Below are 18425 nucleotides of genomic sequence, written 5' to 3'. Positions count from 1 at the left end.
AGGGTTTCCTGTGAAGTAAACGAAGCTTGGGTTACAAGTCTAAAACTAGACAGGGTTGGGGCATCTGGAGGACCGGAGGCCCATCTGGCAAGCTTTGGGGCACCTGGAAGTGGTTTCAAGGCTTGAAACAGTGAAGCTGGGAAAGTGTGGCTGAATCAACATATATTCCAGAGCTCTGTGCCTTATCAACTGAGCCGGCTGAGAAATTTCCTTGCAGTTATTCTCACCCAGAATTGGAATAAAGGGCTCAGTGTGAAGTTGGGATAGTACAACTTCTCGGTTTAATACTTTACAGATTTTTGGAACCAAATGCACCCTGAAGTGAAAAGCTGCTTTTTTTTTGCTGACCTTGTTGGATGGCTAATACTGTTTCTGGGAAATAAGAGAAACAAGCAGCTCATTGTTGGCAGGAGCTGAGAGAGACACAAGGAGGGCGAGAGACGCGTCTGCAGCCCTTTTTTCCCCTTCATTGTATCGTGACTGAGTCAAGGCTGGATTGTGGCTGGGTTTTTCTTCCTACCTCTGTAGACATATGTTTTCCATCAGACAGGGCTGCGTGACACCTGACATTGGCCAGTTCACATGAGTTAAGCCATGGACGGCCCATAAACAGAGGAAAGACCCGCAGCTGCACCCAGACACTCTTGATGCTGAAATATTTTTTAAAGCTTGATGTGGCTGTGTCTGCACATAAGTCAGAAACGATTTACACCTGTATGTTTTGGCTTGCTTGTTTCAGTTGCATATCATTATTCCCACAAAGCCTCTATGGCCAGAAGGTCTACCATTGGCTGATGGCAGCACCTCTCCTTCCCATATATAAGCCTTTCTAAATTATGAAATGTGAGTTTTCAAAGTTTATTTGATTTTTGTCTTTTTTTTTTTTGGAGGATTGAAGAACAAAATGCTCTACCATTTCTATAAAGTGAGGTCACACAAATGGTGTCATCAAAACATGCGATTCACGTCGATCCCATCATTTTAAAGTAAATAAGTTAATTAAAATAGTCTGCATTAGACTTTTTCATGAAATAGGGAAAAGGAAACACTACTTGGCCTCGTCACCAAATTTAACTTATCACGTATATTTTGATGACTACGAAAAAGGATTGGGCAGTGATTGGTGATCCGTTGGTGATCATTGGGCAGTAATTGGTGATCCATGCAGCTGATGCCAGCTGTAGTATTCTAGCAGGCGTTCCAGGTTTCCTAGGTTTGTCGCAGCCTGTTCCTGAGATCTGGGCTGAGGCATTTAATCTTCCAATATTCTTCATCTCTAAAATAAGTGAATTAGTCTAAATCATTGGTTTTAAAGTCTGTCCCAAAGTCCCATGCTAGAATCTCAGGGGGATGTGAGCAGAAGCTAACCTTAGTGTTCAGTTTCCAAAAGCTGGGCCCTGTTCAATGTGTTTTAAACATTTGTTTAAAGTTTCAGCATGACACTTGAGAAATGCCTGAAGGGAAAGCAGAGTGAAAGCAAGACCAAGAGGATTTAGAGAAGCCAGTCAAAGGTGCTGACTTTAAGTGCTAATTTCCTCAGCTGATGAAAGAACCCTGGGACATAAGGATAGCCTCTGCTTCAAGCCGTATACTTGGCTCTGGAGAAGGATTCTACTACTAAAGAGAAGTTTGAGAACCATTGCTCTAAATGGATTAAGACCCTTCTATCCTGAATTTCTATGGTGATAGCACAAACTCGGGTAAATACATGGCCCTCACCTATAATGAGTGCTGTGGGGAAAGTGATGAGTTTGTAAATCATGAGTGAAACTCAGAATGAAATGGGGCTAAGCAGGCAACTATGCTCTGGAAGTAAGAGGAAGCAGCAACTAGAATGTGGTACCCTTTGGATATTCCCCTATGAGACTCTAGAGGTAAGGGTTAAAATGCATCCAATAGAGAAGACGAGTTATGGGTGAGACGTTTCCAGTTTTTTTCTGAGTTGTCATCTTGATTATGTTTCTATCTGAAATTTAAAAAGCCTATGATGATCATCTTGCTATAAATGGAACTGATATTTTGTTACCAATCTCTAATCTCCCTTAACCTTACTTTAGGGAGAATGTATTTAGTGCCTACTCTGTGCCTTAATCAGATTTGAAATGCACTAAAATTATTTTTGTTCCATTTTTGTAAGAAAGGAAGATCCATATCATTGTGATTGGTCCTGAGGGGTAGGGGGAGACTTTGCTCTTTCCCAGGTCTTGTTTATAAAGAGCACAAGTCCAGAAACATGAGAGTTAGTTCAAATCACAGGAAGAGAATAGTTCAATGTTTCTTAAAAGAGCTTTACTTCAGATGTATGGCTCAACCAGGAGTCCAACAGGAAAGGTTTTCCTGACTTTCGCACTTAACCAAGTGCATGTTTATGGGTGATATAATGCAGTCATATATCATATATATGAAATAAATGTCATAAATAGTGCTTGATTTCCTTCAAAAATTACAGAGAAAATGAGTATGTAATATTCCCATTCCAATTATCACATAATATGGATACAAAAGGACAACCACCAATTTTTAATCCAAGGAGGACACACTGACAGCTAATCTGGATAGCCTGACAGTTCTGAATAATGAAAGGTCATTTTGTACTGGCTCCTGGTTCTCTTTTTAAGGGAAGGCATTAGGGTGGAAATAGGAAATTTGAGTTCTGCTGCCTTGAGTTAGCCCTAGGTCTATGGACGGCCATAGGCCTAGAGTGAAAAACCATCCCATTTGCCTGGGACTTTCCCAGATTTAGCACTGTGACCTGTGTCCTGGGAAGCCCCTCAGTCCCAGGCAAACCAGGATAATTGGTCACCCTCTGCGACAGAGAAGAAGAGAATGAGGTGATAGTAAAGCTTTGCATTCTAACTTTTGGAAGCTTTTATGCTCCCCTCTCATGTTGGGTTTAGGTTCCTGGAAAGTGTTTCTGATGAAGTTTATATGAACTTACTGGCCCAAATATCAAACTGAATTAAACACTTGTTCCAAGGAGGAAGTTTCCCAGATGCCATATCAAGTGCATTACCCAGTGTATGCCTTTGAATGTTGCATATTTACCTATTTTGAAGAGACTGCATTCAAGTTTTAAAAACAATATCAGCCTCTACCTGTTCTACTCTTTTTTTTTTTTGGAGACGAAGTTTCACTCTTGCTGCCCAGGCTGGAGAGCAATGGCGTGGTCTTGGCTCACCGCAACCTCCTGCCTCCTGGGTTCAAACGATTCTCCTGCCGCAGACTCCTGAGTAGCTGGGATTAAAGGCATGTGCCACTATGCCCAGCTAATTTTGTATTTTTTTTTTTTTTTTTTGAGACGGAGTCTCGCTCTGTCGCCCAGGCTGGAGTGCAGTGGTGCAATCTCGGCTCACTGCAAGCTCCGCCTCCCGGGTTCACGCCATTCTCCTGCCTCAGCCTCCCGAGTAGCTGGGACTACAGGCGCCCGCCACTGCGCCCGGCTAATTTTTTGTATTTTTAGTAGAGATGGGGTTTCACCGTGGTCTCGATCTCCTGACCTCGTGATCCGCCCACCTCGGCCTCCCAGAGTGCTGGGATTACAGGCGTGAGCCACCGCGCCCGGCCCTAATTTTGTATTTTTAATAGAGATGGGGTTTCTCCATGTTGGTCAGGCTGGTCTCAAACTCCCGACCTCAGGTGATCTGCCCCCCTCAGCCTCCCAAAGTGCTGGGATTACTGCCTGAGCCACCGTGCCGGCCTTACCTGTTCTTCTCTTAAAGGATGATGTTAGAAGTGTTATTTGGAATAGTTGATGTGGTTTTATTATAGAAGCAAGATTTTTAAAGAAAAAAAAACTAAAAGATAATTTTGAATATATGTAACTGAAGTTAATTTAGCAAGACTTTGCTAACTACCTGTGAAAACTGATACGGAAGTTAAGCCATCTTTGAAATTTTCTTTTTAAATCAACATGTGCTTATGGAAAATGTCAGCAGATATTCAAGCAGTCTTTTATAACCCTTGCTTCTCCTGTATTTTGTTTTGCTTTGTTTTTCTATTACTCTGTATCTTGAACAGCAGTCCCTCATTCTAGGCACATGAAACTGCTTTGTTCAACATTCCCTGTCTGCTTTTTTCCCTTCTCTGGCTCCGTGTCCTAAACAGCTTCTTTAATTAATTTTAAAGAGCTAAGCACACAGTAGGGACTTCATATAATATTCATTCATATTTAATTTATTACTCTGCCAAGACATCCACTAAGTTACAGTGGACCAGCATTTCCTAGTATTCCTATCCAGAAGAACATCAGCCTTGCAAGTTTGAGAAACGAGTTGTTGAATTCATATATCTCTTTCAGAAAGTCTTGGTACCCCCTATTACACTAAAGACTGAAAAATCTTCCAATAAAATAAATTATTTTAACTTTCTTTAGCCCAACATCTCCCAGTCTTATTAGACCAGGGAACGCTTCTAGAAGCAATTTAAAAAATTTTAGCTTAATATCTATTTATTCCCCTGGGACACATTATAGACCAGATTTTCTCTTAAAGATTGTGTCCATTTTTACATACCCCAACCATTGACTATTAAATTAATATTGACTATTAAAGAGAGAGTAGCCAGCAAAGTTCCTGGTATTCACTGGGCACGTTAAAATTTGCTGTTTTTCAAACCAGTTTTAGTTTTATATTAAAATTGAGAAGAGAGTTCCTATACACTCACTCACCCAGTTTCCCCTGTTGTTAGTGTATTACATTAATATGCTACATTTGTTATAATTATTGAGCCAGTTATTATTAAATCCATACTTTATTCAGATTTCTTTAGTTTTTATCTAATATCTTTTTCTGTTCCAGAATCCCATACAGAATACCAAATTACCTTTTTGTTTTGTTTTGTTTTGTTTTGTTTTTTGTTTTTTAAGACAAGGTTTCACTCTGTTGCCCAGACTAGAGTGCAGTAGTACGATTATGGCTCATTGTAGTCTCTTCCTCCTGGGCTCAAGTGATCCTCCTGCCCCAGCCTCCCAAGTAGCTGGGACCACAAATGCATGCCACCATGCCCAGCTAATTTTTAAAATTTTTTGTAGAGACAGGGTCTCACTATGTTGCCTAGGTTGGTCTTGAACTCCTGGCTTCCAGTGATTCTCCTGCCTCGGCCTCCCAAAGTGCTGGCATTACAGGCGTGAGCCATGGCGCTTAGCCCCCATTACCTTTACTCATCATATCTCCTTAGGCTCCTTTTGGCTGTGACAGTTTCTTAAAGTTTCCTTGTTTTTGATGACCTTAATAGTTTTAAGGAGTGTTGCTTTGGTATTTTGTAAGATGCCTTTCTATTGAAATTTGTCTGATATTTTTCTCTTAGGTAGACTGGAGTTATAGGTTTTTGGAGGAAGACTACAGATATAAAGTGTTATTCTGATTATATCACATCAAGGGTGCACACTATTATCATGACTTGTCACTGTTAATGTTGACCTTGATCACCTGGCCAAGGTAGTATCTTCCAAGTTTTTGCACAGTAATGTTGCCCCCCAACTCCCATCAACCACCACTCATTCAATCCTGTGTTCTTTGGAATGAACTCACTATTTGCAGTTATGTTGCCTCCCATCCCCCCCACCTTTGAGCATGGTGTGTCTACATAAATGATTTTGAATTCCTCTGTAAGGGAGATTTGTCTCTCCTTCCTCCATTTATTTGTTTAATTATCTGTTCATATGAATATGGATTTGTGGAAATTACATTTTTAGTAAACTAATGAACCACAGTCTACAGCCTGTGAAAACTCCCCGTTATTGTTGGAACCGAAGTACATTTAGGAAATAGGTGCTGGGGATGGAAAAAGTCATGGAGGGCTTGGGGAGGCCTTACCCATTCACTTAAATGGAATTGTGCCTCTGACACATTAACAAAACCACATATTCTAAAAAATTCACCTCAAAGTGCCAAGAGTAGAGATACCTCCACTGAGAAGTTTGTTGTCGAAAGGAGAGAGGAGGGAGATACAACAAGAAATGCATACTAGCCGAAGATATTCTTCTTCACCTTCCAAGACTCACATGTGAACTGGGGAGAAGGATTTGAAGGGAGTCAAGTAATTTCTGTGTCTTCCTAGCACTTAGGTGTGACTTCTAGCCACTGGGCGCCAGCTGTTCTTTCCATGATCTACTCAGAGCCAGCCCCTTGCAGGCCTGTCCGCTATGGTTTTCGTAGTTGAGCCTACCCTTATGGTTTTGTTTTCTTCACTTGGCATTGTATATGTGTATGTGTGTAACTAAAACCTATTTTAAAAATGAGGGAAGCAAGCCCAGGACATAGAAGAGCAAGCCACTGAAACCCGCCGAGGCCAAAAAGACGTTTGTGAAACATTCCAGGAGGTGCTCTGGGCAGCATCTGATTCACTGGCCTCCCTCATCGTCTGCAGCTCCTGGCTTAGGGAAGCTGCCAAAAGCACTTTCTCTGTGAGCTGTGGCTCTCTGTTTCCTGGTGTTGCAAAAGGCAAAAGTTCAGGATTGAAGCCTTTACCTTTTCCATGTTTGCTTCTTATATAGCAAATCTTGTGCTGGCTTAGAATTGAGTCCAGGGAACTTCCTTGCCTTGAGCATACACTTAGAGCTTTGTAGAAATGACCAAGTGTATATTGTCCCAGGCAGCACTAACCAGAGGGTCATGTCCTACGTGAATAACCCCCACCCCCCGTCCCATTCCCGTGTTGACTGTTTGCTTCACCAAGGACACAGTCATTGAATCAAAAGTGTGTTTGTATCTCAGATGCCTTGGCACTGGCGGTTTTGTGTGTGTGTGTGTGTGATTTTTTCCTTTATATTGAATAATGCCAATTAAATGTTTCTGGTCACACATCTGCAGAGCATGGTTTTATCAATTTCCAAACCAGAAGAGAAAGCCAATTATTTAAAAAAAAAAAAAAAGAAAAAGGGAAAAGGAGATGAAAACAATGAAAAAGAAAAAGATAAATGGGAATCTAAATTTAAATTCTGACTCTCTTGGAAGGAAAAACAAAAAAGATGTCCGTGCTTTAGCTTTGATGCATTCCTGCTTCTATGGAGAAATCTTCTGTTTGGGTTATTCCTTTCTGTGGGGACTGGCAACGGTCTAGAGCTGACGAGGTCTTTAGCCTTTTTGAGGCAGTTTGTGGCAGTCTGCCCTTAATCCGGCTTGGCCTCAGATACTGCATTTGGAATACTCTGCCTTTTCTTTTCTTTTTTTTAAGCTGGAGTTTCGCTCTTGTTGCCCAGGCTGGAGTGCAATGGCGTGATCTCGGGTGACTGCAACCTCCACGTCCCGGGTTCAAGCCATTCTCCCGCCTCAGCCTCCCGAGTAGCTGGGATTATAGGCACCTGCCAACAAGCCCAGATAATTTTTTGTATTTTTAGTAGAGACGGGGTTTTACTATGTTGGCCAGGCTGGTCTCGAACTCCTGACCTCAGGCAATCCATCTGCCTTGACCTCCCAAAGTGCTGGGATTACAGACGTAAGCCACCTCGCCTAGCTCTTTTTTTTTTTTTTTTTTTTTAATGGAACTATTGTTCTCTCCCTAAAATGTTCTGGAATATTATCCCAAGGAGTATTTTGTTCATCACAAATTTAGATGTTTTGCTTTCCCATGCTCTGCTGAGGACTTTGTTTCTCTTTTTCTCTGCCTTAGGCCTCCTCTGCCCTCAATGTCAAAAGCAGTGGTTTTAAGGAACCTCAACCACAATTGAAGCTCATGAGCTCCAGTGTCAGTGATGGTTCAGTATGGTTTGAAATTAAACAACTAGAGGGAGCATAGTGGCAAGGTGAATCATGGGTTCCTGGGCTGAGACAAGTCACCTGGCTTCTAGGATACCGACCGGTTTTATGACCTTGATAAAATTCACTTTCTCTGAGTTTTGGTTTCCTCATCTCCATAAGGAGAGGTTGCACCAAGCAGACTCTCAGCTTTGACAGTCTTGATTATATCCTAAGCGGTATTTGTTGTTTTTCAGATAATTTGGGGCTTCTTTCTTTCACTCTACCAACAAAATATTGAGTTTGAAGCTTACATGGCCATGTTTTTGTTTTATGCTTTAAAATTTTTATTTTCACTTATGTTTTACATTAAATGATAAATTCATGTGGGAAAACTTAAAATAGTACAGAAAAGGAAAAGGAAGATCTCCCATCCCCGATACCCAGTTTCTTCTGCCGAGGTGCTCACTGTTGCTGGTCTCAGGTGTGCCCTTCTGTGGAGATTTGCTGCACGTGCATAACATGCCCCACCTTTTCTAACCACAAATAGTAACATGCTCATAATACAGTTCTGTCCTTTGGGTTTTTCCCCTTCTGGATGATCTCTAAGAAACACTGGAATCATCATACAGAATATCTCTAAATGGGTGGACCATATCTCCCACTGATGGACATTAAGATCATTTTTAATCTTTTGCAATTATAAACAATACTGTTTTGAATATCCTTGTACAAACTGCTCTGTTGATATGTGCTTTACTTTGAAAACAAAGCTATCATCTAAGTTCCACTCTTTTCCAGACTCTACAGTTAATAATGAGAGATGTTTAGTCCGAATGATCAAATCTAAATTAAATGGAAGAAACCAATGTCTCCACCATTACCTCCTATGAATGTCTCAAGTAGGGGCAAGTGTTTTAAAGACTCACATAGGTGTGGCTTGGGAAGAGCTCCTCTCCAAGTCTGAAACTCCTCCAGATTAGGATTCAGGTATTAATAAAATCTGCTGAGCAATATCTGGTTGCTATGTGGCTTTCAGTAACACAGTACACTGCTTGAGAGTACGCCCAATGCAGCATTTTGTACACCGACAAGGGCAGTCTACCTAAGTGACTGATGATAGTCCTACTAGAATTTGTTATGTCAGTAAGTCGCCTGAGTGAGTTATAAAATTTTTCAAAGTATCTAAGTTATAAAAATTAACATAGGGCTGGGTGCGGTGGCTCATGCCTGTAATCCCAGCACTTTGGGAGGCTGAGGCAGATGGATCACTCGAGGCCAGGAGTTGGAGACCAGCCTGCCAACATGGCAAAATCCTGTCTCTGCTAAAAATACAAAAATTAGCGGGGCAGGGTGGCACACGACTGTAATCCTAGCTACTCGGGAGGCTAAGACCGGAGAATCTCTTGAAACCGGGAGGCAGAGGTTGCAGTGAGCCAAGATGGCACCACTGCACTCCAGCCTGGATGATAGAGTGACACTCTGTCTCAAAACAACAATAACAACAACAACATAGAGTTAACAACCTGTGCCTTTGAAGCCTTGTTTTCCTAACCTGGGTATTTCTGATATCAGAACTATTGGGCATCTTTTTTTGTCTCTAGTAGTTGTGTCAGATACTACCATATTAAATATAACTACTAGTAAGAACATACTTTTATAGAAGGTTCAGAAATGCCTGTTCCTTGAAATAATTATCATTCTTCCATCTGCCCCTCTCTTCCCTGGCTTGAAATAGGTTTCATGAATTAAACCCTTCTGGATGTCTGGATTTTGTCTTACTTGAATCTGTACTTAAGGGAACTTTTCCCCTGCGACACCATCTGTGCAAAACCCTTTACCTCCCACCCCAGGCCTTCAAGTAGAAGTTGTAATTATACTATAACAAGCTCTAGAAGTGAAATACTCATTTCAGGTTTTTTGGCATCAATCATGACTGTGCTTTTTCTCTTGTTCTTAATCTAAGAGTGTAAGAAATGCTCAACTGATTTTATTCATTCATCAGATCGTTTCCTGAGCTTTCCCTGTGTACCTGGGATTGTGCCAGGAGATGAGAGTCCTTGGTGGCAGGCTTAATTCTAAGGGGGAAACCTAAACTGTCTAGGCAATATACACTGATATCTTCCCTTTTACTAGCATGTTATTGGGCCCAGAGTTGTAAATCTATCCAGGCTTTCCTCGAGCCCTTCCTCTTAGTAACGCCAAGCAACATTTGGGTCCCTATTTTGATGACCTGCTATGTGTGTGGTACTTTCTTGCAAACAATTGAAGGCAGATTGTCTTTACAGGGTTGCTCTGAGGCTTCAGCAATTGTTCCTTTTCTTCAGTCTAAGATGCGACAGAAGGTGGCTAGGGACAGTTGGACGGGGTACAAGAGGATCTCGATTTTGGTCTTGGCTCTACTTGCCACTAACCAGGGCACATCCCTTAACCTTTCTGGGTTACAGTCCCTATTCCATAAAATAAGGGGATGGACTAGATAATCTCCCAGGTTCCTTATGTAGCCTAACAGTTTCATGTTCCATAAGCCACTCATAAAAATCCATCTCATTTCTTCACACCTCTCTTCCACCAGTCCATTAGTTCTCATGAAGGCAGGAGCTATTTTTCAAAGTTTAAGCCCAGTGCATGACACGCAGCAGGAATTGCAATAACAATTTCAGTGAGCGTATGGACAAAAAAGAACATTTTTATCCCACCCTCACCTCCATCCTGGAGAAATCTTTGCCATTGAATTCTTCCTCAAAGAAATCTATTCTTCTCTAGAAAAGCTTCAGTGTTGGTATTGTCTTTCAAATATATATATATATACACATATATTATACATTTAATACATATATTTAATATATGGAGATTTGGGCTACTTAAATTCATTTAAGGAAATTTACTTGTAAATCATATTTCTACATAATATCCATAGCAAACTGAAGATGAAAAGTATTTAACTTAAGCCACTGGGCGTGGTGGCTTCCACCTGCAATCCTAGCACTTTGGGAGGCCAAGGTAAGAGGATTGCTTGAGCCCAGGAATTCAAGACCAGCCTAGGCAACATAGTGAAACCTCGTCTCTATGTTTAAAATATATACGTATATATGAAATATTATAAAGAATATACATATATTATAAAATGTTTTAAAGTTAATGATACCAAATATAGCAAAAATTGAGAATTTTTTTCTCAGAAATGAAGTGAGTATATAAAATTATACCTTGTTTTCTTTGACCCTGACCTAGGAGGAAATAGACTGAAAAGCATGGTTTTCTTTATTACATGACATTGCCCAGCAGAAGTTAAGCAAATTTGATTGGTAAACAATTTTGAGAAAAACTAGCACTTTTATAAATGCATTTTTGCAGAAATACCAATTATAAAATTTATTTAAGGATTTTAAAATTATTTTTGTAAAGTGAAGTTCTTTTTTTTTTTTTTTTTTGAGACAGAGTCTTTCTTTGTCACCAGGCTGGAGTGCAGTGGCGCGATCTCGGCTCACTGCAACCTCCGCCTCCCGGGTTCAAGCGAGTCCCTGACCTTTGCCTCCTGAGTAGCTGGGACTACAGGCATGCACCATCATGCCCGGCTAATTATTTTGTATTTTAGTAGAGATGGGGTTTCACCATGTTGGCCAGGATGGTCTCGATCTCCTGACCTCATGATCCGCTTGCCTTGGCCTTCCAAAGTGCTGGGATTACAGGCGTGAGCCACTGCTCCTGGCCGTAAAGTGAAGTTCTATATGCTGAAATTTCACTGGTTGTTAAATGCAGATAAATAGAGAATTTAAAAAAAATTTAAAATACTTCTTATGCCTTTATCCAGGCACAACATGTTTAGCATTTCTGCATAATTTCTTTCTCACTAATTTCACCCTTTGAAGAAACAAACATTTTTTTCTCAATCAGATATTTGTTCCTGAGTTTAGCTCATAGCTCAGGCTTCCTTGCGGCATGCTTTTCAAACAAAGGATTAATGGAGTCCTCCTTATATGTCGGCTCCTGATCTAGGTGCTTTGTGTTACATGTTGTTTGTCAATTCACTGGTTTGTGTACCAAAGATCACATGCTCTCCTTACCTCTGCCATAAACACACAAATTAACTGAGAAAGTATACACGTGTGCTCACGCACACACAAATGATCTGGTGAAATTATCTCATAACTTGTGATAACCTTTGTGGAATTGGCTTTAGACCACTATGTTCTATATAAGGCTTAAAATGTACTCTAGACAGGGAGGTGTGAAATGAGATTTTAACAGAAACAAAAGCCGAGACTAGATGAGTCAGGATTGGGGCCAGTAGTCGAGCCTCCGTGAATTGAATTAAGGTAATAATTACTTAAACAGTAATGGTTAACAGGAAAGTACTTTGGAAGGAATCTCAGGAATCTATACTCCAAAGCACAAAACATTCTGATGGTCTATTTTTGATAAAGCATTGTGGGCCCTGGTCATTAATCTGTATGTTCTTCCCTCTTGCAGTGATGAATCACCAACACCAGCAGCAGATGGCCCCCAGTACCCTGAGCCAGCAGAACCACCCCACTCAGAACCCACCCGCAGGGCTCATGAGTATGCCCAATGCGCTGACCACTCAGCAGCAGCAGCAGCAGAAACTGCGGCTTCAGAGAATCCAGATGGAGAGAGAAAGGATTCGAATGCGCCAAGAGGAGCTCATGAGGCAGGTATGGCTTTCCATGGTGTCTGGTGGAGGCTCCCTGGCCTTGGTGCCAAAGCTGATGGGTAGGTAGCTGCTTACCTTCAGGGTAATTCTTCTAGAGAAGAAGAGACAATAGGGCTCAAAGCCCTACTCCGAGCCTCTTGATTAAAATCCAGTTTCTTCTCTCAGTGTTCTGCCTGCCTTTTCAGAACGAAGCTTAAGGGTACAAGGACGAGCTGTATTAGCATGGCTGCCTTTGGCTTCCACTGCTAGTCTTTAGAAGGAGAGAAAGGAGAAAGTAGAGAGATAAGAGTCTGTTGTTGTATAACAAATTATCCCAAAATGTAGTTGCTTAAATAGCCATTTCATTATATCACACAATTTTGTGGGTCAGAATTTAGAAGGGGCTCACCTGGGCTATTCTTCTGCTCTACATGGCATTGACTGAGGTCATTTAGTGGTATTCAACTGGTAGGTGGGTTGGTCTGGATAGTTCACAAGGGCTTTACCTAAGTGGGTGGCATGATGGTGAGGATTGCTGGAAGACTGGGCTTAGCTGGAACAAAAGCCTGGGATCTATGGTGTGGCGATCTCAGAGTAGTGGTACTCCTTCCAGAGCAGCTTGGGTTTTCAAGAAAAAGCATTCTAAGAGACAGGAAGTAGAAGTTGCCAATTTCTTGGGGCCTAGCTCTGGAAACGGTCATGGAGTCACTTTTGCCACACTCTCTTGGTCAAAGTAGTCACAGAGAACCTCCCGAGATTCAAGCAGATAGTGGAGTGGATGTTCCTCAGAAGAAATGACAAAGGATCTTGGTCCACCACAGAGCATGAAAAAGAGGGAAGCTGAAGGGAGAATGAGAAGGGAAAGTAGTTTGTATATGGACTCCAACAGAGTGCTCTGCAAAACTGCCTGGGCATCAATCAGGCACTTTTGTACCATACTCCGTTCATTCAGTTTTCATTCCGTCAGTCAGGAGTATGTTGCCGTGTGCCCTCTGTGGGTCAGGCTCAGTGCTCTACTTCAGAAACGAATACAAGAGAATTCCTAAAAGAACCCACAGTGCTCTCCCTGTTTCAGTGGCTTGGTCTATGGGAGAGCAGAATTCTTTCTTCTGTGTTGCTAAACTAATATAACCCATGTTTGCAGGTCTCATACTTTTTTTCTGGCTACATTTTGGGGAGAAAAGCTTCAGTTTATTGTTTTAACTTTTCAGACTTTGTTTTGTGACTCACATGAAGCAAGATACGTGAATAACTTCCTTTTGCTACTTTAGAGAAATTAGAGAAATAAGTAGTTTTGACATTCCAGAGAACTTTCTTGGAGGAAAGGACTGAGCATGTTAGGGTAAATGCTGTTTTTTTAAAGCTACATTTGATACTTTCAAAAATATACATTGACTTCCATAAATGAATAATGTATTTCTCATCAAATACATTCCAGGATATAAGAAATCTATATTGTGTGAGGTTTAAAATGCATGGTAAATTAAAATCATTTCTCAGATATAGTCTTTGAAAATAAGGAAAATGAATATAAATTGTGCTTTGTTGCTCAGCTGAACTCTCCTCCAAATTTGAGGAATACAACTTAATAATTAGGTAACTACAGTTGTGTCTTTTACCCTGAGGATTTATGTTTGAACTTTCACGGTTATTTCAGGCTAACGGTTGTTTACACTGATTTTAGATATATAGTGTCATGTTTCTTGATGGGAAGTAATTGTATTGTTAATGGTTTTCTGTCTTTGAATAATAATTTTTTTTGGAATAATTTTTCTGTTTTATAATGTAGGGTAAATCAAACAGTATCCCAACAGCATTTTATACATTCTCAGTTTTATACTTAAATGAGCTTTAGTGAGTTTTTTCTTTACACAAAGTTGTGACCATTCTGCAAAGAATGACTTGCTTCTCTGTTTTTGCGGGTGTGTTTCTCTTTCTCTTGCTTCCCCTCCTTCTTTCCCACAGAAAGTATTTCTGAAAAGGGGTGGGAAAAGTGCCCCAAATTGTTTCCTTTATTCCAGCTGTAGGTGCCTTTGAACCAGGATGTAGTACTGATGGTTCATATTACAGAAATGCCAACCAAGTTCCTTAAATGCTGATCCTTGGAGGCTGTGGAACGTGGGGCGTTGTGCTGCATCATAGTGAGCAATTGCATTGTTGCATTGTATATGAAGCAGGAGAAAAGATTGTCCAGATTTGCTCACAGGGACTCATGTAGTTCAGCCTTGACTCTGTGTGTGTGTGTGTGTGTGTGTGTGTGTGTGTGTGTGTAGTTAGGAGGAGATGCAATGGTGGAGTGGTTGGTTCTGGTGTTCTGATGCCTTTTTATTTTTGTTAGGGAGTACAGGAAAAGGTCTAAATAGACTTTTTAATCATGGCAGATTTTTTCCCCATGCAGAAGCAGCATGCTCCTGATTGTCAAAGATATGATTTAAGACCATATAATAAATGGCATTGGAGTGTTCTATAATAGTTTTCTGGGGCATTTGCCAGGACACCTGGTTATTCAGTATTCAGGTGTGGGCTCTGTGTTTCATCTTGGTGGATTTTTTGAACTCTTTTGGTGATTTTCTGCTTCACTTTTTGAACCTAAGCCATGGCAGCAGCAGGGAAATGGACTGGAATTAAAAGTGATCTTTGGCTCACTTGTTTAGTTGCCTTCCAGCATCTGGTAGGAATTTGGAGAGATGGGGGAAATGGTGGTCCTGGTGAAATTTAAAGATTATCTGTACACTTCTGTTTGTTCTCTCTGTCCTACCCCTATGTCCTGGGTAGTCAACAACTGCCTGAATATCCCTTGCTCATTGGACAGTTTGTAATTACACTGGCTCTCCTCTTGCTTGTAGACGGCCTTAATTGTACAGCCTGTCGTCTTGGGGCCCAGGCCCTGCAGGTAGGCCTAGACCTACCTGCCATTCTACCAACTGAGCCTGTCTGGGAGCAAGGCCCCAGGCTATGCTCTCTTTCTGTAGTAGAAAGGGAGGTTGGCAAAATTTAATAAGTAGATGAATTTATCCCCTAATTATTAATAAATTATCATGCTGTCTATAGTTTTATCATTCTTGAATGATACGACGAATCTGAAAGGTCCCTATGGAGAATATGCTATATAAATATTGTTTCATTTTTCTTCCTGTTCCTTCTGCTATGCCGTTGTTCCACTAGGCATATAGTTTGATGATGTTGTGCCATGAAAAAAGCAACTCCTTGGTCCTTGTTGCATGATTTGATGTATACCACAATGCCAAAGGGTCACCTATTAACTCATTGGCATTGAAATCATGCGAGAACATTAACAAAATGGATCTGAGGAAACTTTGATTACAAATCTAAAGTGAGCCTTCATTATTTCAGTATGGAAGCTCATATTTTTTTTCCTTCCTTCATTCCTTTATCTCTTCATTCATTCAGTCAATATTTATTTAGTAGAAAATAACAGACAGGTAAATGGGACGTGACTGCCTTCAGATAACTTGCATTTTTGCAGAAAAGGAAAAATAATTAACTTTAATCCAAGTTAAAGACCAGAAGAGTAAATTAAAACCATTCCCTGCTTCATAGGGGCCCAGTGGCTACCATCTTTGACTTTCATTACTGGAACTGAGACCAGATGCACCTGAGCAGAGTTCTGTGAAAGTGAGCATCAGATACTCCTTTTTCTTTCCAGTGACCCCTCAGGTTACTGGCTACAGAATTAGCATCAAAAGAGCCAGTAAGGTTTGGTATCTCTGCTGATAAGGAATCTTCTGAAGCAGGAGAATTTCCTTAAATGCAGTCCCTCCAATCTAGCATTGGCTGGTGTAGCAACAGAGCTGAGCTACTTGTATCTGATAATTGATGAATTATCTTGGAATGCGGCAGACACTTCAAGTGGAGGGGTACCAGGAATCTAACATGGAAGACATAAAGAGTGCATTTCTGTGAAAGGAAGTCTTTTGTCCGTGATAGAGTTTTCTTTTATTTTTACTGAATTTCCCAAAGGCTGTGAGGCTACTTCAGGTTCACCAAAGAAATGGCAACTCTAGAAAAAAAAAGCAATTCTTATTGAAGTTTTGCTTTCTCTTCATTTTTTTAAGGAAATTAAAATTTGGTTTGTTGAGTTTTTTTTAAGTAGAAAAAAATTTTAATTTTTGACTAAGCGTGGTCTCTGACACGTGTAATCCCAGCACTTTGGGAAGCCAAGGCGGGCAGATCACTTGAGGTCAGGAGTTCGAGACCAGCCTGGCCAACATGGTGAAACCCCGTCTCTACTAAAAATACAAAAATTAGCCAGACATAATGGCGGGTGCCGGTAGTCTCAGCTACTCAGGAGGCTGAGGCAGGAGAATCTCTTGGACCTGGGAGGTGGAGGTTGCAGTGAGCTGAGATCGAGCCACTGTACTCTAGCCTGGGCAACAGAGTGAGACTCTGTCTCAAAAAAAAAAAAAATTAAAAATATAATTTACTGAGTTACTTTAGTGATTAACATTTAAAAAGGTGTTTTTGCTAAGTGCAAGAAACCAGACTTTCCCCCAAAACTACATCCTGTATGATTCCATTTATGTGACGTTCTGGAAAAGCAAAACTGTGGGGACAGAGAAGAGATGAGCACTTGCCAGGGTTGGCAGTACAGAAAGAGTAGACTCCAAAGGGGCAGCACTGAGGAATTGTGGGGCAGATGGCACAGTTCCGTGTCTTGGTTGTGGTGGCTATTTCACAGCTCTGCATTTGTCAAAACTCAGACATGTATACCACAAAGAGTGAATTTTACTGTATGTAAACAAAAAGAATAATAAAAGAAAACTAATTGCTACACACAAAAAGACAAAACATATGTTTATGGTACGGAATGTATAAAATACTAAACAACAAAGAAGAAAATTATAATCACCTATACTCTTACCTAGAAAGAGTGGCTGTAAATATGCTGATGATTTCTTTCTAGTCTTTTTGTATGTATCATGTGTATCAATGTGTCTACTTTGTTTTTTAAAAAGCAAAAGTGGTAGCATACTTTAATACTGCTTTGTTGCCTCTTCTTAATATATTGGGAAGTCATTTTTTTATTCTGTGTCAGCCATGAAGTTGTGCTGTGACTTTGTATGTACCCATTCCAAAGCGCCTAGAATCCTTTCTACAACAGGCCGTACATAAATTTTTAAATGTCATGAGCCACACACACCCACAATGACTACAGAATATTCTGTTGTTACAACTGAAAAATTCAATGCAATATTTGCTCAGTATCCTAAAAGGCATAATTGCAACTTTACCAAATGAAGTGGGAAATCGTAGTCACGGGTCAGACATTGAGAAACAGGCTTCTCAATGCCTGTTTATCTAAAAGAACAATTCCTTGACATGAAAATAGGCATATGGCTTTACCTGAAGAGAGTATTTCTTTTCATGTGTGTTATTCATTTAAATATAACGGGTTGGGGCCATCTGTCTGGAAGATTTTAACCTCGAGGACTAGGACCTGGAAGACGAGTAAGTGGCAAAGCCTTGGCTCCCCCTTGTCCCTTCACGGGGGCTGCCTTGTAGAGAAATCATTATTCCCAAGCAAATTCAGCCCTGCTTTTACCCTCAACCTTTTCTTTCTTTCTTTTTTTTTTTTTTTTAATTTGGGGGTTGGGGGACAGGAGAATGCAGTTTGTCAAACAAAAATGCTGACTAAGCCTGGCCTCCGGTCGCCAGGGCAACAGGGACGAGAAAAGAGGGAGGCCTCGGAATTCTTTTGGCAGGTCTGTGGGATTTCTGCCGGGCTTGACAGCCACCAGACCCGGCGGGCCAGCTGGCTGACCTCGCACAGCCATCCTGACAGAGGGCTCCTGGAGAGGGACACACCTGGCTGTGAGCAGCACTGGCCTGGGGAAGGTTCTGAGGCCTTTTTTTTTTTTTGTCATGCAAAGAATAGCTATTTAGCGAGCTAGGAAAGTGTCATATTGGAGCAGATCATGAAGCATAAATGTAGGCTATTTCATGGCCTTTGCTTCAGAACAGGGGACTATTTAAATTTTAGAAAAGCATTTCATAGCATTAGGTTTCAGAGTTGACTGGGTTAACAGAGGTCACGTAGTCTAACATTTTGTGAATCTATAAATCCCTCCATATAAGCT

At 40.9% G+C, this 18425-nt stretch overlaps 1 protein-coding gene across 3 annotated transcripts in view; it reads left to right on the top strand.

Moving 5' to 3' along the window:
- WWTR1 (WW domain containing transcription regulator 1) overlaps nucleotides 1-18425 on the top strand; it is a 207147-nt gene that overhangs the window by 169731 nt on the left and 18991 nt on the right. For all 3 annotated transcript variants that reach the window (XM_019024199.4, XM_063704293.1, XM_004037833.5), the window contains one exon: nucleotides 12147-12349. In XM_019024199.4, coding sequence (XP_018879744.1) covers nucleotides 12147-12349 — 203 coding nt within the window. The remainder of the gene's footprint in view (nucleotides 1-12146; nucleotides 12350-18425) is intronic.

Source organism: Gorilla gorilla, chromosome 2, assembly GCF_029281585.2.
Source record: "Gorilla gorilla gorilla isolate KB3781 chromosome 2, NHGRI_mGorGor1-v2.1_pri, whole genome shotgun sequence".
Taxonomy (NCBI): Eukaryota; Metazoa; Chordata; class Mammalia; order Primates; family Hominidae; genus Gorilla; species Gorilla gorilla.
The sequence above is the reverse complement of the archived record's forward strand: the minus strand, read 5'-3'. Positions and strand labels throughout refer to the sequence as shown.